The sequence below is a fragment of the Mustela lutreola genome, chromosome 5 (assembly GCF_030435805.1).
Source record: "Mustela lutreola isolate mMusLut2 chromosome 5, mMusLut2.pri, whole genome shotgun sequence".
Lineage (NCBI taxonomy): Eukaryota > Metazoa > Chordata > Mammalia > Carnivora > Mustelidae > Mustela > Mustela lutreola.
The window spans coordinates 28565380-28591845 of NC_081294.1; the positions used below are offsets into that span (position 1 = coordinate 28565380).

The following is a 26466-nucleotide window of genomic DNA, read 5'->3' on the forward strand; positions in this document are numbered from 1 at the left end:
TTATCCTCAACCAAGATGGGGAAGGATAAATAGAATGACCTTTTGCCTACATAGATCATCACCTGCTAAGATGTTAAGTCCTGAAGCCCAAGTTTAAACACTGGGGTTAACAGCTTGGTGATTTTAAAGTGATAGGCATCTCATCCTCCTAAGAAACTCTTAGAAACAAGTGGCTTTGGCAAGAAACTGCATGTGACTTTTGAGATTGTGTAGGGAGTGTCTTTGGTTGGTGGAGACCCAGGCACTGGAGAAACAAGGGATCTTAGGCATTTCTAACGTCAGTGTTCCTACATGTCATCTTTCAAAACAAAAGCCAGTGTATTTGGTGTTTAAAAACCAGCAGAACCATGAAGTTTTCCCCAGTTCTTGCCACATGCCAAAACACTTGTGCCTGCTTCTTTTCTTTGTCCGGAGACAGGTTGAAATACAGGATGTAAGTCATTACCATGCTCGGCTGCTTCAAACGTGTCTTCTGCTGGTCTCTGGAAAGAAACAAATTTGCCCATGAGAGCTGAGTGTTTGCTGCATCAAAATTCGACCCTGTCACTTTAGAAGAGAATTCTCAAAAGCCAAGTCTATTCAGCTAGGTCAGGGCAAACCCACTCACCTTTGCTCCTTTACTCGCTAGGCATATTTTCAAGACAAAACAAAGTCTTAGCGGAGCGGTTTTGTATTTCAGTGACTGCACTATCCCTTGTCAGAACTTGTTTAAAAGGAAGATTTGAAACACCAGCTCTCAAGATCTGAGCTGTAGGCCTGGGGTGGGGCCCAGGAAACTGACTTTTCAACCAGGGCAACCGACTTTTCAGCCAGGGCTTGGGGGTTGAGCGACTCTTCTTCTTTTCTTTTTTTCCAAGGTCATCTTTAAATATTTTATTTATTTATTTGACAGACAGAAATCACAAGTAGGCAGAGAGGCAGGCGGGGGGGGGGGGAAGCAGGAAGCAGGCTCCCTGCTGAGCAGAGAGCCCGTTGTGGGGTTCGATTCCAGGGCTCTGAGATCATGACCTGAGCTGAAGGCAGAGGCTTTAACCCACTGAGCCACCCAGGCACCCCTGAGCGTCTCTTTAGTGAGTTTGTGGGTAGTCGGGTAAATGACTTGGATAAGCAGGAACGAATAACAGGAAAATATCAATCAAGCTAAAGTGGGAAAGCTACTAATCTTATCATTGGTCTTTCCAAGCAGGTGGTTTCAGTATGATACAGACCTTAAGGGACTTACGATCCCTTTAAAATCAAGCATCACAGTTTAGAACTTATTTTGTACCCAGTTTTAGGCGAGGTCAGTGGAGACCCATGAGGAATTTCGACCCTGCTCACCTCTCTCAGTCCCGCCCCTTTCCAAGTCACTCCAAAAACCCCTATAATTTTGGTAAAGATGGTATGTTATTCATAGCTTCAAGACAAGGCAGGCCTCTGGCCTCCCATTTAGGCCAGATTGCTGCCAGTAAAAACCTACTGTATAAATATTCTAGAGGCTCGGCTCTGCTAAGTGAGGAGCAAAAGGATAAACTTAGGCAAGCATGAAACCATTCAGTGTCACTGGCTGCTTGAAACATCATTTTGTCAAAGTCAAAGTCAAACAAAGAAAATTAGCTTGATCTTACCTTAAAAGTGTTTTCTCTCTTTGCAAAAACGAATACTGGTTGAGCAATGACAGATTTTTCTGTAAAAGAAAAAGAACAGACAAAGGATGTTTGAAGGATGTTTAAGGATGTTTGAAGATTTTTGTGGTTTCATTTTGTATTTTTCCTGCCTTTGGGTAGAATTCAAACTGTTTTTACATGGCCACTATAACTTGCATATTTACAAATGATTTTAACAGTTAATTATAGAAATAAATACTCGGGGAAAGCGATAATAATGTGTTTCCATAAAAAGTGAGATCATCCCATTAAAAGAACACACTTTAAGTGTTTAAAGAAAACAAAGTATAATTACCTACATTCAGAATATCATTAGGACATCGTGATTAACATCTTTGCTTTTAGAATGAAAAAATGCAAGGAGTGAAAAACAGTTCTTCTAGGGCCACCTGGGTGGCTCAGTGGGCTAAAGCCTCTGCCTTCAGCTCAGGTCATGATCTCAGGGTTCTGGGATGGAGCCCCACATCGGGCTCTCTGCTCAGTAGGGAGCCTGCTTCCCCACCTCTCTCTGCCTGCCTCTCTGCCTACTTGTGATCTCTCTGTCAAATAAATAAGTGAAATCTTTAAAAAAATAGTTCTTCTACTTGGGTTGGATTTCAAGGTAAAAATGGTATAGATATATTGCATTCCATCCTTAGAATGATCCAGAAATAACCTATACTTCCTTGATTGCAGTCATATACTAAGCCGTGTTTTCAATATTTAGACTAAGAATCAGTCTTGGTCTTTTGTCCTCAGCCCAGCTGACCTTATTAATCTTTTATGTTTTCTTACCTTAGGTAAGACAACAGAGAGAAACTCATTTACTATAGGGTGTAAATGAGTGATAACAACTTTAAATATCAGGAGTCCAGAATTCGAAGGGAAAATGACATGCTTGTTAAAAGCCTAGGCCCTGAAGTTAGGCACATGTAGCACTAATACTTGGGGAAATAATATATTTGTACCTTTGGTTTCTTCATCTGAAAACAAAATGAAGATTATAACAATAGTTACCTCACAGAGTTTATGGGACAATGAAATGGATTTGGGGATGTAAGTACTCAGATTTTTACAAGACAAAAATAAAAAAGAAAATATCTTTAAATATCTTTAAATATTAAATATGTGGCATGCCACCAATCCCCACTCCAGAACTCTTAGCTGACATTGCTAGCTTATGACAACTCTCTTCCTTCCTTTCCATTTTTCCTCCTTTCTGTCTTTCTTTTCCTCTTTCTTCCTCTTTCTTTCTTCCTCTTTCCATCTTTCTTAAGTTGAAGTATAAGGGACAACACTTTCTTAATGAGCCCAAATATGATCTTAGAATTTTCTCATTACAGGTTTCCAGCAGCCATTACCAATCTATTGTCCTGGAATACAAGCCAAGGTAAGTTGCCCTCCCTGGGCTGAATAAATAAAACTCGCACTGAAGGGTTTCAAGGAACTATCAGACAACTACTTTTTTTCTTTATATGCTAGGAAGGGGTCTTCCAGTTCCCCATAATCTAATCCCATAAGAGTGTCAAAACTCTGCCAGACCACCCTTGCCAAGCTCTTGGGCCCTGGGATTTTGGGTACCTTCTTTCAGTCCAGTAAACTCTTCACTTTTTCATGCAAGCGTTTATTACACTGGCTGCCCTTGGAGCCAAGCAAGCTCTAGCAGAAAGCGCACAAGAATGTACTATCATTCCCATCCATATTAAACTATACTCAGTGCCCTGTTCCTTCTTGAACAGTCTCCTCTTCCAGCAATTACATTAGATTTAAGAAATGAGAACTCCAGTGACTTTGAAAGAAAATAGTCTTTGTGAATGTTCCGGGGAATACTTATGAATTAGAATTATAAATTAGCCTCTTCTAAACTGGCCTTAGGGTAGTTCTGCCTAAAATAGCATGAGGAGCCCTAACCCTAGACAATGGACATGCGACTTTCCCTTGATCAAAACATGCAGCTAAACACAGGCAAAAGCAATCTTCTGGGCAGCATTAAGTGTTCCTTGCAGCTTGGAGGACCTATGATAGAGTAAGTACATCACTGTTGTTCATTAATTCATTAATATTTATTTATAATATTTTGTGCCAGCCATCTTTTTTGAACATCTTTTTTGTGAATACCCCTGTGCTGGGACAGGGGTATACACCGTCTGATTGAAGGTACAGTAGCCTCAGACTAACCACCTTCTCCCCCTGACACTGCACGGCACGTGGTTGGAAAGCAGAGACTCTCCACATCTCTTCCTTCATCTGGATTCTCCCAAATAACTCTTTTGGCTTCAAAGACGATGCCAAAATTAAGCATTTATCAAGACATCAGATCCATAACAGGTTTCTTACTTGATCCAGTAGGAAAATTTCAAAACATAAGCAAGGTTCTTATGATTTTTTATATATATATGTATATATTTTAAGATTTTATTTATTTATTTGACAGATAGAGATCACAAGTAGGCAGAGAAGCAGACAGAGAGAGAGAGAGAGGAGGAGGAGGAGGAGGCAGGCTCCACACCGAGCAGAGAGCAGAGATAGGCTCGATCCCAGGATCCCGAGATCATGACCTGAGCTGAAGGCAGAGGCTTTAACCCACTGAGCCACCCAGGTGCCCCTGATTTTATATTTTTAAATTTATCCTCTTTTCTTTCTGATGTAGTCATTGATCAACCCATTTATTCAAAAAATGTGTTTTGAGGGTTGACTATGTACAAGACACCTTGCAAGGCAAGAGAGAGAGGACAAGTGGTACAAGATGAGGTTGAAAGCGAGTGAACATAAACTTCTTTTTCTCCTCTTCTAATAAGTATCACAGTTTCCCCCTCCCCCAATTTTAGGTGGGTTGCAAGGCCTTGTCCCTGCCCTTACTCCTGTATGTTTAACTGATGGTCTCTGACAAACCTGCTTCATCTAGGAAAGCAACTGGAGGATTTTCTCAATGAATCATCCCAGAGAAGGAGCTTCAAAAGGATCTGTGCAGCCAAAAGCAGATGCAGAAGAGGAGGAAGACTCTGAACAGGGAGTACCATTGACTCAGAGCAGCGGGAGTGGGGTGGACTCTGCTAAGGGCCCCAAGTTTCTGCTACACAGTTTCTCCCATGTAGAGTCCTGCAGACGGCCTCTCTGCTGTGTTGGTAGTTCAGGAAAAGTGAAAACTGAGTCGTCCACACTGGATAGAACCAGGCTACTCTAGCCGGGGCCAGAAGGGTTATGGAAACAGTGTTGGCAGGAAAGAAAGTGGCAACAGCCCCCCTGCAGAGGGGCTGGCTCTGCCAAATGGGTCACTTCTTAATTGCTACCAGGACTGGAATTATCCACTTGGACCAAGGCCCTGGCAAGCTGCATTTTCTTCTCCCCTTCTTGCTGGACCTATCCACATGTCTGCCACATCCTCTTCTCTAATTTCTTCTTGTGCACTCTTATCCTAGGCTCCAATACTGTTCTTTATGCCCCTGCCTCTTTTACTTATGTCCAGTTCTGGGACTGGTCAAAGCATGGATTTTGGAGCTGTGAAGTATAACGGTCCTAGAGCTGTTCTGTTCTGTTTTGTTTTGTTTTAATTACTCTAAGCCTCAGCTTTATCACCTCTCTCCGTATGTATTTTGAAAAGGTTATCATGAGGACTGAAGCAATGCATGCATATGGAGGACCTGGTACAGCTTCCTCTTCAAACCTGTTTGGAACAAAGCAGAACCTCATCTATCACCCATCCATCTATCTGTCTATCCATTTATTCTCCATATACGCACACGTCTCTCCACATATCCAGATATTTGCAGTATCTTCCATATCTACCAATCGATTTATCCACCCATCCATAAACATTTAGCAATATATTAGACTACAGTTTGCACAGAAGACATTCACTAAAAGTCAGATTCCCTGCCCTCCTCCTCCTCTGCCATCCAATGTTACATGCAAGAACCCTATGACTCTTGTTAGTCTCGGGGAAACATCTCATTGTTCCTCAAGGGTCTCTTTCCTTTCACTCATTACCTTATCCTTACCTTATTTCCTTACCTTATATTGTTATTCTTATCCTTACCTTACTTTATTTCTTGTCCCTTCTCCTCATTGAGCTCCTATATTTCTTCTTTTACTCTCAGGAAGTTCCTGAATTCAGGCTGTGGCCCATACATAGTTTTAGAGATTGTTGGTCCTCGATGAGTGGCCCAGATTGACCAATAGCATTACAGGGTGCTTATTAGAAATGCAGACTCTCAGGCCCCACCCAAGACCTACAGAATGAGCATTTGGATTTGACACTATCCCCAGGTGAGATATATATATATATATTTAAGAAGCAGTCCTCTAGACTATTCCTGGTTTCTTTCATCTGAGACCAAATTTAGGAAGATGGCAGTAGAGACTTGTGGAATCAATGATTAAACCTCCAGATGTTCTGAGTAGCCTGACAGTTAATGAGAAAATGATTATTACTCAAACCACGTACTACGATTGTTATGACTCAATGTCAGGTGAAGTCAAGGGCTACTCTGAAGACTTAACTAGAAATCCCTGTAGTAAGGATATTCAAATATTGACATTGATATTGAAATCAGTCATGCAGCTATTTTGCTTAAAGCAATTAATGATTTCCTCTCTGATGCAAAAGTTGGTTTCCTGCTTTGATGAGCCTAAAATCTGATTTTTTTTTCTTGAAAACTATTTTCAGAAAATGTCTCTGCTTGAGATTATTTATTATTGTTTTAAAGATTTTATTTGACAGAGAGAGACAGCAAGAGAGGGAATGCAAGCAGGGGGAGTGGGAGAGGGAGAAGCAGGCTTCCCGCCAAGCAGGGAGCCCGGTGTAGGTCTCAATCCCAGGACTCCGAGATCATGACCTGAGCCAAGGGCAGATGCTTAACGACTGTGCCACGCAGGCACCACTCTGCTTGAGATTATTAAATGTTGATTAAAATATTCATTTCTGCAAGGCAATAAATCAGGCGAAAAGCATAAACTACATAAAAAAACCTTGCCATGGTACTGAGATTCTTTGACAGAAATCGGAAACGCCTAAAGTTTCAACTCTAAAAATGATCTCTTTTGTAGAAAAAATAGACACATTGTAGCAAGTGAACTTTAGATGGGAAGCACAAGCATGAGACATTCTGTAATTATCTCCAGCCATACCTGGAGGAGTTCTATAAAAATGTAAAAGGAATGAAATAAACAACAAATCACCCACCCACCCACATATAAAAAGTTAAGTCTTCGCAGAGCAGGTAGTAGGGTCACAGACTGACATTATGAACTGTGATGGACTCATAGAACTCTTGGTTCTATGTTATGAGATGCTTTGTACTGCCTTGAAGATAAAATAACCAGGACCCTGGAGGAAAACAGAGGCAGTTTACACAGGAAGTTTCCAGGCTGATTACAAAACACTAACTCAACTTGAGACACAGGATGAATGGACCCTGCTGGACTGTTTCCAGTCCTGGTCATTGCTGCTGAAGTCATACCCAACTGCTCTAATAAATACAGTGTATGAAGTAGAAGGGAAAAACACTCACCCTGTCAATCAACTTCTACATTTTTCTGAGCTGCTTTAAGTTCTTGTCGAAAATGAAGTTATTAACTGCTCATTCTAAGAAATCTAGCATTTCTAGTTTTGACTCATTACGAGAAGCGCACACTAGGGACAAAAAGAACCTGCATGAGAATTGCACAGGAAAGCTATTCCTCTTCTTGTCAATATCATGTTGATAAAGAAATCACTCATTTTCAAAATGGGAATCATATCAGATTAAGAAATTAGAGAAGATGAGACAAGTCTATCTCAATTCACTGAACACAGCCATCATCACCCAGAGTTTATGTAATCCATCCGATTTTCTTTAACTCATCTTCTTCTCATGCTGATAATCTTCAAGGAATCTGTTCGTTGCAAATTCTAAAGAGTCTAGAGTTTTTCCTGCACTGGTGTGTACCTTGGTCTAGAACTTGATACACACAGGCCAATTTTGCAAAACCAAGGAATAGAGATGATGAAAGTCTCTAGTGTGAGCAAGAAGCAAGAAGACTTAGAGGTTGTGTCAAATACAGACCTTGCTACCCTTCTGGGGATAGGACCAATCCCTGAGAATTCTGCACTGAATACACCCGTCCAACCTCACCTCCAAACTGTGCTGCTTAATTTATTATCCAGTTTTACGTGATAGTGGGAGATAGCCAGTGAAATAATTTCATTCACATTTTAGAATCCAGAGATTTATAGTAGCAGTAATTCAGCTGAAGAAAAATTCTTGTTTTTTAAAGTCACTGAGTTCACAATGTCTGTATAAGTGGAGAAGTGCACCGATTAAAAAACAGGTAATTTTAATTAAACCATTTGGTATAGAAGATCTGGCAAAATCATTCTGTCGATCAAAACACAAGGGTGAAGGGAAAAAACCAGGCTTTATATTTCAAAGTGTGTTCTGCAATTACCCCCCAAAATATATGGTCATCATGTACACTGTGCTTTATATTTGGGGGTGATCAGTAACTTTTAAAATAGATATCATAGCACACTCCTTTAAATTTTACTATTATTCCAGGATCACAACATAATTCTTTGAATTATTTCTTTTTTCATTCTTAAAGACAGTAGCTCCCATGTGATATGCTTGTGCATGTCATGATTAGTCTTTATCCTTTTGCCTTTTGAAGTGTTTAACTCAATATGACTTTTGAGAAGTAACATAAAGGGACACCTGGGTGGCTCAGTCATTAAGTACCTGCCTTTGGCTCAGGTCATGATCCCAGGGTCCTGGGATAGAGGTCCCACATCAAGCCCCACAAGGCCCCCATTGGGCTCCCTGCTCAGTGGGAAGCCTGCTTCTCCATCTACCACTCCTCCTGCTTGTGTTCCCTCTGGCTTTCTCTTTCTCTGTCGAAAGAAAGAAAGAAGGAAAGAAAGAAAGAAAGAAAGAAAGAAAGAAAGAAAGAAAGACAGAAAAAGTAGCATGAAAAATTAGACCTTGGTGATCTCCCAAGATGCTTCTTTGACGGACTGGTGTACTAGAAAACCTTACATTTGCATCATACTTCACCTATTATAAAACAGGTTTAAAAACATCAGATTTTGGTGGCTACTCGGGGCCAGAATGCATAGTTTTAAACATCCAATCTTTGGCAAAAAACAGACCTGGACTCAAATTCCATCTCCGGAATGTACTAACTATGAACTAGGGCAGGTTTCCTCATCTGTAAGATGGAGAGCATAAAACATTCTTCACAGAGTTGTAAGGACTAAGCGAGTTGATGTGGGCAAAAGGCTGAGTGTGGGTGGCAGACACAAAATGCTCAGTAAGCTCTGCTCTTCCAGGATTCTCAGAAGAAACATCATGAAACCGTGTGTTCATCATGAGAAAAGAATGGCTCTAAAACTACCAGAGGTGCCCAAGATCATACAGCTCAAACTTATGGGTAAAGCACGTGAGAGCAGATTCCAAATCTGGAGCTTTGTCCTGTAAGCAAGACTCCCCCGAGCCCCCTGCCCCAGCTTCCACTGTGAGCGAAATGACTACTGGCCAGCTTCCTGACACTGTGAGATGCCTGTGCTGTCCCAGCTCCGCTCCCTCCGTGCTCTGTACAAGCCTCACCAAGAGACCGTCTCGGACTGTGTCAGTCCCCCCGCACTTCTGTTTCACCCTCTGTAAACACTGTAAGAGGTTGCATATAATCTCACCGTTTCTGTTCCCATTCTGACGAAAGAAGGTATTCGAGAATGTTGGCAGACCTGTGGCCTGGTGAGCCTTGCCATCCAAAATCTCCATGTCAATATATACATCCAATCACTGGCCTAAATAACAGACCACTGTATTACTTTCGACAGAGCATACCTACTTCTCCATAATTTGAAGGAGTTATTTTATTGATAAATGAAACAATTTTGTGATAAGGTTACTTGCGATCTTTGATGACTTGAATATGTTTACCAGCAACAAACATGGGACTTCTGGATTGAGAATGCCAAAAGGGGCTGTTTGTTTCTCTCGACACTGTTCCTTTATGCCCACGGGGTAATAAAGATGGGGAACGTGTCCTGGGATGTGCTTGGTCAACTTGGTACCATTTGGAAATACATATTTCATTTGACAGCGTTTATAAATCACATATTTTCCCCTCAGAATAACTTGCAGTGTGAAACTGCTTCCATATGTTAGGAACGGGTCGCTCCGTTTTGCTGAGAGAGGAGAAAGAGAAATATCATCTAAGTTTTATGACATGTTGAAGATTAATATTGAACAGGCACATGCACAGGTTTAAAATGATATCTTTTTATTTTAAGTAATTCTTTAGTGTTTCTGGGCTGCTAAAATTAAAGAGGTGATTTTGACACGAAGTGTCATATTAGTAAGAATTAAGTCACTCGTCACATAGACTATTAATAAGTCAATATGGCTGAAGCATAGCTTCATACGTCGAATTCAGATAAATTTAAGCTCTTCCTCTTCAGTAAAGAAGCACACTATTTTTAAATTCCTCCATGATTCCAAGGACACAGGCCGGATGGAGAAGTTTGACTGCAACCTCTACTAATTCCAAATCTCTTTTCCTTAAACTTATTCCTCTTTGAGCCTTTGAGCAAGCAGGAGAAAAGGCTCCTTGTTTTCTTGTTTCCACAGGAATAAATGGATGTTATTCCCCTGAGAACAAGACCTTGGAGGCCTAGGCCAGAAGAAAGGAGCAGAGCTGCCCACCCAAGGCGCTCATAAGCCCAGAAGCCCTGGACCTCATTCTCTTCTTGGGAACTCACAGAAGCCGGCAGGAGGGCATTCATCGTCACTGAAATGCCCTGCGGGCCCTCCTCGGGCACAGAACTGGACAGGAATAGAGTGATGCCTGCTGCAGATACCTTACTGCACTGATGTTAGAACTAATCTGGCAGAAGTAAAGGCCAGGTAGCAATTTGCAAACAGAAATATTTTTCTTACCATGCTACAAGAGAAAAACACTTTTCAAATTTATATGACTTGAAAAATTCTCAAGAAAACAGAGAACGATCCTTTAAATTCATTCATTTTTTATGTGCAAATTTTTTTAAAACTGTGGGAAAAGATACATAACCTAAAATTTACCATTTTAAGCATTTTAAATGTACAGTTCAGCGACATTAGGTATATCCACATCGAGGTGTAACTATCACCACCGTCCATCTCAAGAACTTTTGCATAATCCCAAACTGAAACTCTGTGCACACAGCACTAACCCCTCTTTCCACTCCCCCTGCCCGCACCCTGTAACCACACTCAGCTCTATCACTCTGTGAATCCAACCGCTCTAGGACATTTCGTGTAAGCGGAATCATACACTATTTGTCGTTTTGTATCTAACTTATTTCACTGAGCATAGGGTCTTCAAGGTTCATCTATGCTGGAACATGTATGAAGAATTTCATTCCTTTATAAGGCTGATTAATATCTCAGCATATGTATGTAGCACATTTGGGGACTTTTTATTTTATTTTATTTTATTATTTTTTGGAATTGGGAGGTTTAATACAACATATTCCATAATTTCTTAACTTGAACTTTTTTCATACATATATCTGTTTTTCTTTTTCTTTTCTTTTCTTTCTTTCTTTTTTTAAAAATACATATAGATACTTAAGAATAAAGAAAAATAAGACCATAAGGCAAATGCTAGTGACACAAATAAGAGTTCTAGGTAACACTAGAATGGAATAAGGTAACTGATTCCAGAGAATAATAAAGAGTTTTCAATCCAGGATGCCAAATTCGCCTTCAAAATGGAATGAATCCTAAGGCAGGCAAGGCTGATGCAAATTTTTTATCCTTTCTTGTCACCAATGTGTTCCTGCTGGAGTTGACATCAGAGCAGATGAAAGAGTAAGACCACTAGTTGAGGTAGAAGTAATAGGGAGAGCAAATGGTGTGGCAGATGCGGCAGGTTTAAAAAAAATCAGCTTTTCTGCATTTGCCTTCCCCTTTCCTTGTTCTCATTTGGCTGCATGTTTCTCTCCAGCACCTCCCCACGTGTTTCCTCCCTCCACATCTCCTGTTCTCCCCCTTCCCCTACATATTCATCATTTTCTCAACATGCTTAATATTAGGATTATTACACAAGTAAATACTCTTTTCTATGGTATTTTCAAAGGAGATAAAATGCAAGTTTATCTCCTCTTGATTTTTTATCCTTTTTAGATACTTTTCTTATGTGGCCCTTTGATCATAAAATTCTCAGATAGATGTAGAAGGAACACAGTAGGAGTTCTTTGCCTTATTAACTTTGAGGCACTTCTTGGCTCTGGTTTCAGTTTTTCTAGTGAGGATCAGTTGGACAAAGTGGAGTTTGAAGCTCTCACATTCAGTGATTGAGGAATATTAATCCCTTGGATGAAGTTTTGGGAGGAAAATGAATTGATTCCTTTAATAAACATTAAATTAATAAACATTAATTGCCTGCTATGATCAAGGAAATAGGCAGTAACAATATTTTGAATTTAAATTAAATTTAAATTCAAATCAAATTTAAATTTAAATTCAAATTAAATTCCTTTAATAAACATTAAATTAATAAACATTAATTGCCTGCTATGATCAAGGAAATAGGCAATAACAATATTTTGAATTTAAATTAAATTTAAATCAATAAATGTGAGAAATGTCTACAAAGAATTAAAATGTGAGAAATGTCTACAAAGATAGAAAGACATTTGATACCTCTATTACAGTAGTTTTTGAAGATTTGTTTTCTAAATCTTTATTTTTTTTTCTCTGTATATTTGTAGCTGGAGTTCTTTTCTAGAAGTCCCTCGAAATCTACTTTGCTTTGTCCTACTATCAAAATAATCCCATCTACCAATTCACTTTAGCTTTTTCGATTTTCAGAAAGAAAAATGGCAAATAATACCAAAACATTAATCCATACTTGAGAATGAAGTTCCTTGTGACAAAGTTGGTCTTACTGGTCAAACGGATTCTCCTATTCAGTAGCGCTGGCCCAAGTCTTACCCATGCTCAGTTTATAAAAACACACATGCACATGAGTCTTTATCTGTGACTCCATTTCTCTGCAAGACAACTAAAGTTTAACACTGACAGCCCTAGCCCCAAAATGTCCATTTCCAGAAAGAAGGTGTTCTCCCTCCTCAACTCCTTCCTCTCTAGATGGTCACACACTTTCTTCATGAATTACCTCCTCTCATCAGAACAAGAAAGGTTGGTGCTCATTATTTAAACCAGTCATTACAGATGCCTACCCGAGAGGGACAGTCAAGTTACCAAGCTATAGTGTCTGGAAGTCTGGTCGTTTCTCTGCATGCGCCGAGGGAAAGGAATTTGTGTCCTGTTAGCCTTGGGTTCTTTTTGGACCTGAAGCCCATCCTGCACTGATACAGACCACTTACAAAAAATCCCTTTCCTTTCTCTCTGGTTGAATCTGTAGGTCCATTTTCATTTCCTCAGTTAGAGTTTAACCCCTGTCTCCTGGCTCAGCACACAGCCGCAGGTTTCATGCTCTTTTGCTGTGGCTTTAGTTAACTCTGAAATCTCTCGCTGGTAGTCTAGATCTTTCTCCTATGACCTCGTGCTTACTTATTGGCCATCCACGCAGGGTGAGTCTTCTGATCACTGGGTAGAAAGAATGCACCTTTTAACTGAATACAGGTATTCGCTGCATCTTGAATCCTGACTTTTGGATATTATGCTGGTTTTCCCAACAGGTTTCATTAAAAAGCAACTCAGGTGTGAAACTTACCTCACCTGAATGTTAAGACGTCAAGTCAAGTTAATGATTTAAGGTAGAAGTTGAGCCAGCTCTTTGAACGGAGCCCTCAGTTTAAATAAAAGAGCGAAAGATAATAATGACAATTATTTTTTTAAAATTTTATTTATTTATCTGTCAGAGAGAGTGAGCACAGGCAGAGGCAGAGGGAGAAGTAGGCTCCCTGCTGAGCAAGAAGCCCGATGTGGGACTCGATCCCAGGACACTGGGATCATGACCTGAGCCGAACGAAGGCAGCCACTTAACCAACTGAGCCACCCAGGCGTCCCAATAATGACAATTATTTAACCCCCTTTTCATTTGCAGTTTTGGATACTTCTTGTGTATTTAGTTAAAACCCAAATCATCTCTCCAAGGCCATATCAGCCCAGTTCCAAAAGTGGTACAAAGCAACCTTTCACGCTTCATGTGGGGAGAGATGGAGACCATGCAGTCACTGAGATTTAAGGGACAATTGCTCGCCCAGGAAGCAGACCACCTGCCCTGGGCTGGTAGGTCTGCACTGACACTGCTGCATTTTCTTACCTGTTTGTTTCAGGGTCAAATACACCCTTTTGGGAGACAGCTGCATGCGGTGAGCAGTCATATAGGAATTAATTGGTGACTTCAATGACAACACATTTTAAACTGAACCACAAACGGAGCTCATGGGCCAGCCATCACTCAGATAGTTTGCATGTATTTCGCTAAGCATCTATCTTGTGCCCCCCCCCCCCAAAGAGGACACAAACATGGGTTAAACAGGCTCTGGAGTTTCTTGGATTAGGATCTTGGCTCAAGACCCCAGCTGTGAGGTCTTGATGTTACCTACCTCACGGGACTTTAATAAAGAAATGAGCTAACACACGCAAAGTGCTTCAAACAGGGCCTGTCACGTGACAAAATGTGATTTGTTTATAGGTGACATGGTAGCACTGTGCTTGGTCCCCAGTATAAACCCAGGTAACTGGTCCCAAAGAACTTGTACAACACAGTTGAGGAGGCAACATCCAAATGAATGAAAGAAGGAGGGCCAAATCACAGAATCTTAGTTTTGAAAGGGATCTGATTGTTCTCCTAGGAGAATTTACCATCTGAGGTGTCTGCAGCATCCTTAACAGATAGCCTTCCAACACAGCCTCAGGGTTAGAATGTGTGCTGTGGGCAGAGTTTACCAGCCCGTGGGTATACAGCACCCCACTGTATGAGCTACCTGGCTGCCAATTTCAGAGTCCTTCATTCCATAGGCTCAGCCTCCTGTCTTCATCGCCAAAATGTCGTGCAGTTTCAGATTCATCTGTGTGGCTCCATGGATCAGTAATTAAATCCTTTCTACTCCTGGCAGTATGCCAGTCTATGGACATACTAGTTTGCTTATCCATTTACCTGCTTAGGTACATTCAGGTTGTTCAAATGTCGGAGCGCATAGGTATAACATCCGCTATCAACATTCCTCTGCAAGCTTTCTGTGGACATATCATGTTCATTTCTCTTGGGAAAATACTTAAGAATGGAATTGAGTACCACAGGGTAGGCATAGATTTAACTCTAAAAGAAACTGCCAGACTGTTTTCCAAACTGGTCACACCACTTCACAACAGTGAAGGGGAGTTCTGGTTGCTCCACATTCTCTGAAACACAGTAGCATGGTATATTTATTTATTTATTATTTGTTTGTTTATTTATTTTTTTGCACTGCTGTATTCAATTTTAGCCATTCTGGTGGATGTAAAGTGGTATCTCACAGTGTTTTTAATTTGCATTTCCCTGATGACTAATTATGTTGAGCATTTTTTGAGGTGGTTATTGGACATTTGTATATCCTTTTTCTAAAGTGTCTGCCAGGTCATTTGCCTATTTTTAAATCAAATTGTTGATATTGAGCTCTTTACATATTCTGATTATAAGAATCAGATCTATATATCACAAGTGTTTTCTCCTAGTTTTTTTTCCTTTTTAAAAAAAAATTATTTTATTCATTTATTTATTTGAGAGAGAGAGACAGAGAAAGCAAGAGAGAGCATGAGCGAGGAGGAGAGGGAGAAGCAGGATCCCCAGTATCGGGGAGCCCAACGGGGGTCTCCATCCCAGGATCCTGGGATCATGAGCCAAGCCAAAGGCAGATGTTTAATAGACTAAGTCATCCTCAGTCTTCTCTTTTTTTGTATCAATGCTATCTTTTAAACAACAAATATATTTTTTCCTTTTTTTAATTTTTTTAATAACCATATAATATATTTTTATCCCCAGGGGTACAGGTCTGTGAATCGCCAGGTTTACACACTTCACAGCAGTCACCATAGCACATACCCTCCCCAACAACAAATGTTTTTTAATGTTCATAGTCTAGTTTATCTATTTTTTTGCATGTCTAAAAATTGCCTATTCCAATTTTGTGAAAATATTTTCCCGTGTTTCCCTTTAGATGCTTTAGGGACTAAGCTTTTGTATTTTCATATTTCGTCCCAAATTAATTTTTGTGTGAGGAAGGTAATGAGGTCCATTTTTAGTAACATGTTAGCCATTTGTTCCAGAGCTATTACAAAAAATATTACCTTTCCTTCTTTGAGTTATCTTGGTGTCTTTGTCAAATATCAATTGGCCAGGGGTGCCTGGGTGACTCAGTGGGTTAAAGCCTCTGCCTTCGGCTCAGGTCATGGTCTCAGGGTCCTGGGATCGAGCCCTGCATCAAGCCCCGCATCGGGCTCTCTGCTCAGCGGGGAGCCTGCTTCCTCCTCTCTCCCTGCCTGCCTCTCTGACTACTTGTACTCTCTATCAAATAAATAAATAAAATCTTTTAAAAAAATATCAATTGGCCAAAAATGAGTGAATCAATTTCTGGGCTTCTTCTATTTTAATAATCAACTTTCTATCTTTATACCAATATTACATCATCTCGATTATTGTATCTTGAAATCCAAAGCACAAATTGTCAACTTTGTTCTTCAAGATTCATTTAGCTCTTTTAGGTTCTTTGCATTTCCTTATAAATTTTAAATTAGCTTGCCAATGAAAAAGAAAAGAGTCTACTGGAATTTTGATTGAGATGGCCTTCACTCTTTAGATCAGTTTGAGGAGGATTGATATCTTAATAATATTGAACCTTCCAATTTGTGTATTTAGTTCAATATTCTTTCACTTTTCTCTGCATTTATTTAAGTGTACACACAGGTCTTGCACATATTTTGTTAAATTAATCTTTAAGTTTTTTGGTTTTTTTTTTTAGATTTTATTTACTTATTTGACAGGCAGAGAGAGCCAGCAAGAGAGGGAACCAAGCAGGGAGAGCTGGAGAGGGAGAGGGAGAAGTAGGCTTCCTGCTGAGCCCCCGCTTATGCAGGGCTTGATCCCAGGACCCTAGGATCATGACCTGAGCCAAAAACAGATGATTAATGACTGAGACATCCAGGTGTCCCAATCCTTAAATATCTATATCTATATCTATCTATCTATAGATATTTATAAAAACTTACTACTAAAAGGATACTTAAAAATGTTCAATTTCCAATTATTCTTTGCTAATATATAGAAATACAATTTTTTTTTTTTGGTATATTGACTTTATATGCTGTTATCCTGTGACCTTGGTAAACTCATTTATTCTAGTATTTTTTCTTTTAATGGATTCCTAGATGCTTTTCTATACCAACTATTATCCATCTGTGAATATAGTTTTACCTCTTTTTTTTCTGATATGTAAGACTTTTATTTCTTTTTCTTAACCTAGTACACTGGCTAGTACCTTTAGTCCTATTCCATAATGTTGAATATAAGTGATTATAATGGACAACGTTGTTTTCTTCCCAATCTTAGTAGGAAAGTGTTAAGTCTTTCATTGATAGTGAAAGTACTACATTAGCTGTCAGTTTTTTGAAAACGTTCTTTATCAGGTTGAGGAAGTTCCCTTCTTTTCTAAATCCTTTTAGAGTTTTTACATGAGTGGCTGCTGAACTTTTTTTTTTTTTAATCTTTTTGGCATAGTGGTAATCATAATATTCCTTTATTATCCTTCTAATAGCTAGCTACAGGATCTGTAATAAAACCCTCTATCATTTCTGATATTTGGTAATATTTTATTTCTTTTTAATGGAAATTAGGAGTTTATTAATTTTATTAATGATTTAAAAAAATAACTTTTGAGAATTGAAGATGAGCACACTATTTCTTTCTAGTTTTTGTTTTGGGAATAGGAAAAATGAAGGTTTATTTTGTTTTTGTTTTTGTTTTTTTTTTTAAAGCCCAAATTCAGAAATGTAATTAGAGATGGCTTTGGGCAGCCACGGCTTTAAAATATTTTTGGTAAAATACACATACCATAAAATTTAGCATCTTAATCATTTTTAAGTGTACCGTCCACTAGTGCTAACTGCATTCACAAGTTTGTGCAATCTATCTCTAGAACCTATTCCTCTTGAATACTGAAAGTCTTCACCATTAAATAATAACTTCCTAGTCCCCCTTCCAGACCCTGGCAACTGCCATTCTGCATTCTGTATCTGTGAATGACTACTCTAGCCATCTCCTATTAGTGGAATCATATACTATTTATCTTTTTGTGACTTGCTTGTTTTATTTGGTATGATGTCCTCAAGATTTATCCATGCTGTATTTATCCATGTGTCAGAATTTCCTTTCTTTTTCAGGCTGAATAATATTTTATTGTATGTGTATTGTATTTTATTGTATTTTGTGTATTGCATCATATTGTATTGTGTATTGTATTTTATTGTATTTTGTTTGTCTACTCTTTTGTCAATGGACAGATGGGTTTGCTTCCACCTTTTGGCTTTTGTGAATAATGCTGCCATGCGCATATGTGCAAATATCTGTTTGAGTCCCTACTGTATCTTTTGGGGAGATACCCAGAAATAGAATGGCTGGATCACATGATAATTCTATTTTTAGTTTTCCAGGAACGGCCATACTGTTTGCCACAGCAGATGCACCGTTTTGCCTTCCCACCAACAGTGCCTACAGGTTCTAATTTCTTCACATTCTTGCCAACACTTGTTATTTTCTGTTGTTGTTGTTGTTTTTTCTTTTAATGGTAGCCATCCTAATGAGTGTGAGGTGGGAAGATGAAATTTAAGCCATTACATATATTTTACAAATCCTTATATATGAGCCATCTATTAAGGTCGTTTTAATGGAAAGGATTCCTGTCCTAGGCGAGAGCTTGAACATGATCAAATCTAACAGAATATGAAACTCTCCTTTCTAATTATTTTAAAGTGATCTATATTTGTTTCCACCAATCTGTGCCTTTAAAAGAGAGTAAAATGGTTTTGCAGATAGGACAAAACTCATTCTAGCCTCCTTGAGGCTCCCTTTGGTGAAAGAAAAACAGAAATATGTGTACGCCTTCTTCTTTGATCCTTGTTTATATAGGCATGCATCATCCAAAAGACGTCACACTGTCTAGGCCGTATCATAGTTTTAGAATCACAAAAAAGGAAAGTTAATATAAATCTATTTTGAGAAGCATAATATATATATATTTCACCTAATGTTTTAATATAAAAGGCATTATTTCATTGTTTGCCACCACTGGGCTCCCTTTCTCATGGTTGTGTCTTCAGTTCTAAGCATTTAAATTTTTTAGGTGTTCTAAGTTAAGTACGTTCATAAATGCTTACAGAATATATTGAGGGGAGAGAGTGCGTTTGCAGCACTCAATAGTTCAGACTTCGGAGCAAATTTGATTGCACAGTAAATAGGCCCCCTTAGCCTTTATATTTGTATTTACTAAGTTCAAAGCTAAATTAAGTGCCTTCTGAAACCCTCAAGAGGAGTGTGGCTCAGATACAAAGAATGAGGGTGCGTACAGCAAAGTCAGAACATTATGGAATCAAACCACTTTTTCTTTCACCCAAAAAGTTGAATAGGTATCATTAGCTGAGTTCTCATTACAGAATTCCTCTAAAAACACACATGATAGAAAACAATCCTGGGAGATAAACATCTTTGCATTTCTGGTGTCTAACACAGAATCCAGCAGTTGGCAAAAACTACACTGAGTAAGTATGCGACTGAAGGCATTAATCTATTTTTCTTGACTTGCAGGAAACTGACCTGACACTAAGAAGAGAATTCATCCAGAAATCACAGCCAAAGTATGATGTAATAAAGAATAGATCTGGTTTTTGTTCTCTATTCCTTGCACAGAGCTTCAAAGCACTTAGAATTTCCCAACTGTCAGGTGTCTGTTTTGCTAATGAGGTGTCTCCAGGGAGGGGTTAGCCACACCAAAAAGACCAAGCAACTATACAGTTGGAACTTCTAGCCCTACATCCTACCCCCAACCTGAAGAGAGGGAAGAGAGACTGGAAATTGAGTTCAATCATATGAAAACTCTGGACACCCAGGCTCACTGGATTTCCTCGTTGGTGATCTCACTGATGTCCTGGGAGAGCAGAAGACCCAGACTCCATGGCGACAGAACTCCTGAGCTCAGAACCCTCCCAAACCTTGCCTTATGTATCTCTTCAGTTGGCTGTTCATGGGCATTCTTTGTAATAAAATGGTACAAGGCTTACTTGGATTCTATGAGTCATTTTACCAAAGTTTTAAACCTGGGAGAGTTGTGGAAAGCCTTGCATTTGCAATCACTCATGCAGAAATGGAGGTGCCTGAAATTTTGTAGCTGATGTTTGAAATGGTCCGTCCCATGAGACTGAGCCCTTCACTTTGGGAGTCTTCACTAAGTTTGGATAATACCAGAATTGAGTTAAATTGTAGCACACTCAGGTGGCGTCAGAATGAACAAAAGCAGAAGGAATCCTAATGCAGCTTGAGGGTTTGCAGAGAACGTTCTTTGATATGGAGCAATGAAAAAAAATTAAACATTGTAATGTTAGGAATCATGGATTCTATGATTCAGATCTATAGCGCAGAAAGTGCACTGAAAGTAGGCCTTAATAACTACATAACCTTAGAAAAATCACTTGACTTTAAGGATTCCCAGTTTCCACATCTTTGAAATTGAGATAATGATGCCCACTTAAAATCGTTAATTTTATGTATCAATTTGGCTGCACCACAGTACCAGATATTTGGTCAAACATTATTCTGGATGATTTGGTGAGGGTGATTTGGGGTAAGATTTACATTTAAACTTGTGGACTGTGAGTAAAGCAAAAGACCCTCTAGAATGTTGTGGTCCTCAACCAATCAGCAGAGGGTTTGATATAACAAAAGACTAACCTGCCCTGAGCAAGAGGAAATTTCAGATTTCAGCAGCAACATTGGTCAGCTCTTTGCCTGGGACTCCAGCCTGATGGCCAACACAGAGGATTTTGGACTTGCCAGCTTCCCTGATTGTGTGAGGCAATATCTTAAAATAAATTTTTTTAAATTTCTAAAAAATTAAAAATTTTAAATTTTTAATCTAAAATTTTAAAGACTATTTTTAATTTTTAAAGGCTATTTATTTGAAAGAGAGAGAGATCAAGCATGCAAGTTGGGGTAGGGGCAGGGGAGAGGGAGGGACTCTCAAGCAAACTCCACACCAAGCACAGAGCCCCACACGGGGCTTGATCCCAGGACCTTGAGGCAATGACCTAAACTGAAATCAAGAGTTAGATGCTCAACCAACTGAGCGACCCAGGTTTTTTTATTTAAAATAAATTTTTTTTTAAAGATTTTATTTATTTGACAGAGAGAGAGAGAAATCACAAGTAGGCAGAGAGGAAGGCAGAGAGAGAGAGAGGTGAGGAAGCAGGCTCCCTGCGGAGCAGAGAGCCCGACATGGGGCTCGATCTCAGGACCCTGGGATCAGGACCTGAGCCAAAGGCAGAGGCTTTAACCCACTGAGTCACCCAGGCGCCCCTAAAATAAATTTCTATCTTTATCTCTATCTCTTTCTTTATCTCTATCTACATACACACACACACACACACACACACACACACACACACACATTGTATAGATTCTGTTTCTTTGGAGAATCTTAACTAATACATGACCTTGTGTGACTATTGTGAGAATTAAATAAGGTAACATTGAAAATTTTATAATTTTTAAAGGCTTTTAGAAATTTACTTTGTAAATTTTAAAGTATACAGCATTATAAAACATATGGTGAATTTTGCCTAGTACCTACATGTATCGCGTACTGAACAGTGTAGAGGTTTTGCATACACAGGTTAATGTTGACAAATGTGGTCTCAGATTAGAGTTAGATATCAGTGGATTTGAACTCTCCCAGAAGAAGCTATCAGACAGCAACAAGTAGAGAGAGGACCTTCCTGGACTTCTGTTCCGGACTCTGTACCAGCTGTTGCTGTAGCAGGTAAATACTGGCTGGACTGGACACCACGGCTTAGTCGGCTTGATTCAACTCATGTACTCAGTGACCAGCCCAGTGCTTTGCATAGTCATTGTTCAGAGAGTTGCTAAAAAACAAGTGACTTTTATCTCAGTGATCACCCAAAAAGCACAGCTTTATGACATCAAGCACCTCAACATAGAGCGTGGAAGTCTAGAAAGTATGTATGTGTTGAATCCAGTTGTGCCCTTGGAAGAGTTAAATGCCAGCTAGTCATGGCCCGTACATTAAGTTTAAAAAGTTGGAATTTTGGTGTGGTAGGCCAAAGCCACAAACTCAGAATACCTCAGTGAATAAATCCGCAGCAGACCTCACTCTCTGAAACTAATGGCTTTTGCTTTCTTGGACCTTTGCTGAACTTTGCATAATAGCAAGGTGCAAATAGAGCATGGAGGAAAAATCAAGCCCACTACACTCAAAGAACACTTTTCAACTCCAGCACAGTAACTAGAACACTATTTAGCAGCACAGGAAACACTGCCCAGTGTCACTTGTCAGTTCAGACCTCTAGATGACAGTTTTTGTAGCTGTCAATGGCCTGTGTGAATTGCTTTATGGATTGTGGCTTATGTGGGCTGATATTTTGTGACTCGGTTGTGGAAGAATATGGTTGCTTTCAAAACATTCTAGGCAAAAGCTTCAGTCTGAGAAAAGAGACCAGACTTCTCTTGTTGGTATTTTGGGAAGTATGTCATCATAATGATATTTCCAGTGTCCTCTGAATATGGCCAGTATGAGGAGGGAATATTAAGACAGACTGCCTTCAGTGAAGAAAACAGCGGGATAGTATTTCCACTTATAAAATTGGGAAAAACTTTAAAAATATTATACCGGTATTACTGAAAATGTAAACTTCTGGTTGGAGGACCAATTGGCAAAACAAACAAACAAAAACAAACACCAAAAAAGCCCACAAAATATTAAAAACATACATATTCTTTGACTTCACAGTTTCACCACTAAGGATATATCCCAAGAAAGAGCTGCCTAAGGAATTTTGTTACATCTATTTAAAGGAATAGTATACAACTGTTAAAAATCGAGAGCTGCCTAAGGAATTTTGTTACATCTATTTAAAGGAATAGTATACAACTGTTAAAAATAAGGTTGTAGGGGTGCCTGGATGGCTCAATGGGTTAAGCCTCTGCCTTCGACTCAGGTCATGATCTCAGGGTCCTGGGATTGAGTCCCACATCGGGCTCTCTGCTCAGCGGGGAGCCTACTTCCCCCCTCTTTCTGCTTGCTGCTCTGCCTACTTGTGATCTCTGTCTGTCAAATAAATAAATGAAATCTTTAAAAAAGATAAGGTTGTAGAAGAATATATGACATGGAGATCTGTTTGTAATCAATTATTAAATTAAAAAGCAGTTTACAAGACAACTATATGTGAAATAACTCTATTTAAAAGACAAGCCAAGGAATAAGTTGTACATGTGCACAGAAGAAAAGGCTAGAAGAATATACATTAAAATGTTAATAGCAACTATCTTTGGGTGATGATTTTTACCATCTCCTTAATGCTCTCCCTGGCAAATTTTATAGAATAAATATTATATTAGCAACGGAGTGGGGAAGTTACTGTAAGCATTTAAAACAAAATGAAAAGCCAACAAAAACCCATGATGACTTAGAGTTTACTAACAAAAGGGTAAGAATTTCACAATGTATTGATTAAACCCTGGCACATTCCGGGACTTGACATGCTAAGGCAATTAGTTTAAAATAGCTTACAGGAGCCCTGATGATACAGAATGATTTTAAAATTTTCTGCTATTTCCATTTCTTGTAAAGTATTTTCTACCCACACTATGCCAAGCCTTGTACAGCCTAAGTCCAGGAACGAAGGCAGGGAGGTGGCCTGACACTGTCTTGCAAATGTCAGCACATAGATGCCACCTTGGAAATGGGAGTTTTCAGTGCATGAGCCAACACTTTCCATGCCACTAAAATCTAAAACTGTCTGTGGAAAAGTAAATCAAGTTCTGGTAGCCTAGATCCATACACAGAGACATCCACCAGCCATTAGAGGGCAAGTTAGAAACGCCTGGGGCCAATACTCAGCCTCTGGGGAGTGATGATGTCATCTATGACAGCACCCTGCCTTTACCCAAGTGTCCTTTGCTGTCCGTGACAGAATGGATTGGAAGGATCCTCTTGGCTATTCGTGTCCACCATCTGCCACTAATCGATGCAGCTGGGTAGTAGATGTAAAATTTTTAAAAGACTGATGGTGAAACTGGCTGCCAGGTAGATAGTTTAGTCTGAATGAGAACCCATCACGTGAAATGTGACACTTCTCCCTGTCTGTCTCCAGCTGTTCCTACATCATAACAGGAAGAGAGTTAAGAATATATTTATTTTTCCCACAGATGAATGCGTCAGAGACCCAGGCAAAAATTAGGTTTAAACTCTAAATCCAAAAATGTGCCATTAGTGGCAGGGCAGGGAAGATAGTTCTAGGCTATCTTAAAGCTACTCTCAGCAAGTTCCCCTTGTAGCTGATTCTGCTTTGCCTGGATGGGCATTTTGAATTACACAAGTCTATCACACTCTAGAAAAATGACAGTGGCCAGAAGTTTAAGCATATAAGCCTCCGAGTTGCAAGTCCAAGGAATATGCTTTCTTGATCGTCTCCCACGGTCCTTTCAAAACCAATAGTAGATCCACGTTAACTCACCCTGATGCATCACGAGTATGTCTGGTCTCAGAGTTAAAAAAAAAAAAAAAAAAAAAAAGATGGTAAAGAATTTTACAACCAGAGATTCCCCAGGTACTTCCCCAGCCTACCATTCTTCCTGAAATGCAAATGGCCCAGAGATCACTGAACACATAGCCCATTAGCCTGGCTGACTCACCTTGTGGTCGCTGGTCTTCTGGAAGCTTCAGTTTACAGGTGTACGAACTGTTAAACAGGTGGCTGCTGCCTTTTCTTTGTACGGTAGACATGGTGCTGGCGATAGGGCTGTGGCTGCAGTCTCACTAGGGCATTTCCTTCTCTTGGTCAGTAACCTAAAATGGTCTTCATCAGACACCCAGAACCACAGAGAAGCATGCAGGTCCTGTCCTTGAGTGTAAAACATTTACTTCTCTAATAAACTTCCAAATGCTTCCAAGTCATGATTCTTGAAATAAATGTTTACCAGTTTAATTTCCCTTACATATAAAGATGACAATTCGTTTGGATAAAAACACAACTTAATTCTTCTTTCATCTCAAAGTGCTTTGAAGCTTTCCCCCTTTCTGGTGCAAAATCCTACAAAATAACTATTTCTAACCAATGACAGTTTTGGCAATTCTTGCCTCATCTGCTCACATGAAATCGAATGCCTCTGGCATTTAGAGAGGACTGCTGGAGTAATAGACGCAAAATTTAAAAAGTCCTGCTGAGTTAAATCAGATGATTTCAAAGCCTGGTCTGAGTTACCCTTCGTGACAGCTGAAAGTGAACAGTTCTTAAGGGAAGCTGAGGGAGGAGGAGCCAAGGGAGCGAGGCTGATTAGCATAAAGAGGCAGGCAAGAAATGGTATTGGAGTTGCTTTGAATGATAGTGACCAAAGCAGGGATTCTAAAAAGATGCCCTGATGTTACAGTAATCATATACCCGACTTCTGCTACTTTGTAATTTAAACAAAAGCTCAGAGCAGAGGTTTATTCTGCGTGGATATTCATTTGCACATGCAACAGCTAAAGGGTATAACTGGAGCCGGTAATGAGCTCATGGAAATATACTGCTGGAACTTTCAGTTTCTGTAAACACCTCTGAGTCTTCAGAAGGGGGCAGCTACGGAGCAGCCTGCCTGCCAACACAACTATTTGGAGTTCTGGAAGACAAATAAACACATAAAACATTATCTTTCCAACAATCTACCTCTCTTTCCCCTTGCATTCTCTAATTCCACTTCTAGGTCATAAAACACAGCTTTCTCCAGGGGTTTCTTGTGCTGCCAAAGCATATTTCACTGAAATATTCATTGAAATAATAGGATATTGGATTATTGTTTAAAAAACAAACCCTTTCATTTGACTGGAAACTCTGCTACCTCTGAAGTTGTATTGAATGTTAGCAGATCCTGCCCTTGAAGATTCACAGCTCGTAGAGTCTGACCCCAGGTGGTGAGCTGGGGCAAAGGAGAAAGGCAGAGTGGTCCTCCTCAAAGTCTGGGTGGTGCAGCTTCCTGGGCATATTTGGAAATTGGTGCTAAACCTGACACCTTAACTAGGTTACCCGCTAGCCAGATCTGGGTAAGCCCTTCTCCGACTTTGACACAGTTAACAAGTCCCCAAGCATCCTTGGAGTTATGAAAAGTCTTCGGATCTGTGTGCTGGCTCTTTCACGGTTACTGTTATTTATTAAACTGCTTTTATTTTTTCAATAGCTTACTTATCGTAGTTTGAGGTCCCTCACAGTGCAACAGGTTATAGAAGTACGTAGCTACTTGGAAACAGATTGTTGTTACTAGAGAACCATAGTTTCTGCTTTAATGGTTGGCATTTGTCTCCAACAGTCATGATAGAAGGCTGCTGGAGGCATAAAGCTATCAATATTCTACCAAGTTGTGGACCTCACTAATAAGCCTATTATTACATAGGTAAGTTGAATAACCCACAAAATCGTAAGCCAGCCCTTGAGAGAAATGGATTCTTTAAAAAAGAGTGTTATAATGAGAAATTTAAAACATGCATATGAGTAGGTAGAAAGAGGAGCAAAGTAAGTCCCATGCACCATCACTTGGATTAATCATTATCAACTCATGGTCAAATCTTATTTCAAATCTCTTTCATCAAAGCCACTCTCGTCCCCCACCC

The 26466-nt window shown here is 39.6% G+C and overlaps 1 protein-coding gene and 1 long non-coding RNA gene across 6 annotated transcripts in view; one reads left to right on the plus strand and one right to left on the minus strand.

The window, feature by feature from the left end:
• The window catches only part of RANBP3L (RAN binding protein 3 like), a 46548-nt gene extending 21438 nt beyond the window's left edge, over positions 1 to 25110 (minus strand). For 3 of the 5 annotated variants that reach the window (XM_059173805.1, XM_059173804.1, XM_059173803.1), the window contains exons 1-3: positions 24516 to 25109; positions 1608 to 1666; positions 446 to 482 (exon numbers count right to left, since the gene is read on the minus strand). In XM_059173805.1, coding sequence (XP_059029788.1) covers positions 446 to 482; positions 1608 to 1666; positions 24516 to 24606 — 187 coding nt within the window. In that variant the 5' untranslated portion in view covers positions 24607 to 25109. The other 2 variants (XM_059173806.1, XM_059173807.1) reach the window with 2 other exon arrangements.
• Positions 16287 to 19869, plus strand: LOC131831661 (uncharacterized). Its single transcript, XR_009353746.1, has 2 exons — positions 16287 to 18311; positions 19398 to 19869. It is a non-coding gene; the product is annotated as an uncharacterized LOC131831661 (long non-coding RNA).
• Positions 25111 to 26466: the final 1356 nt, after the last annotated feature.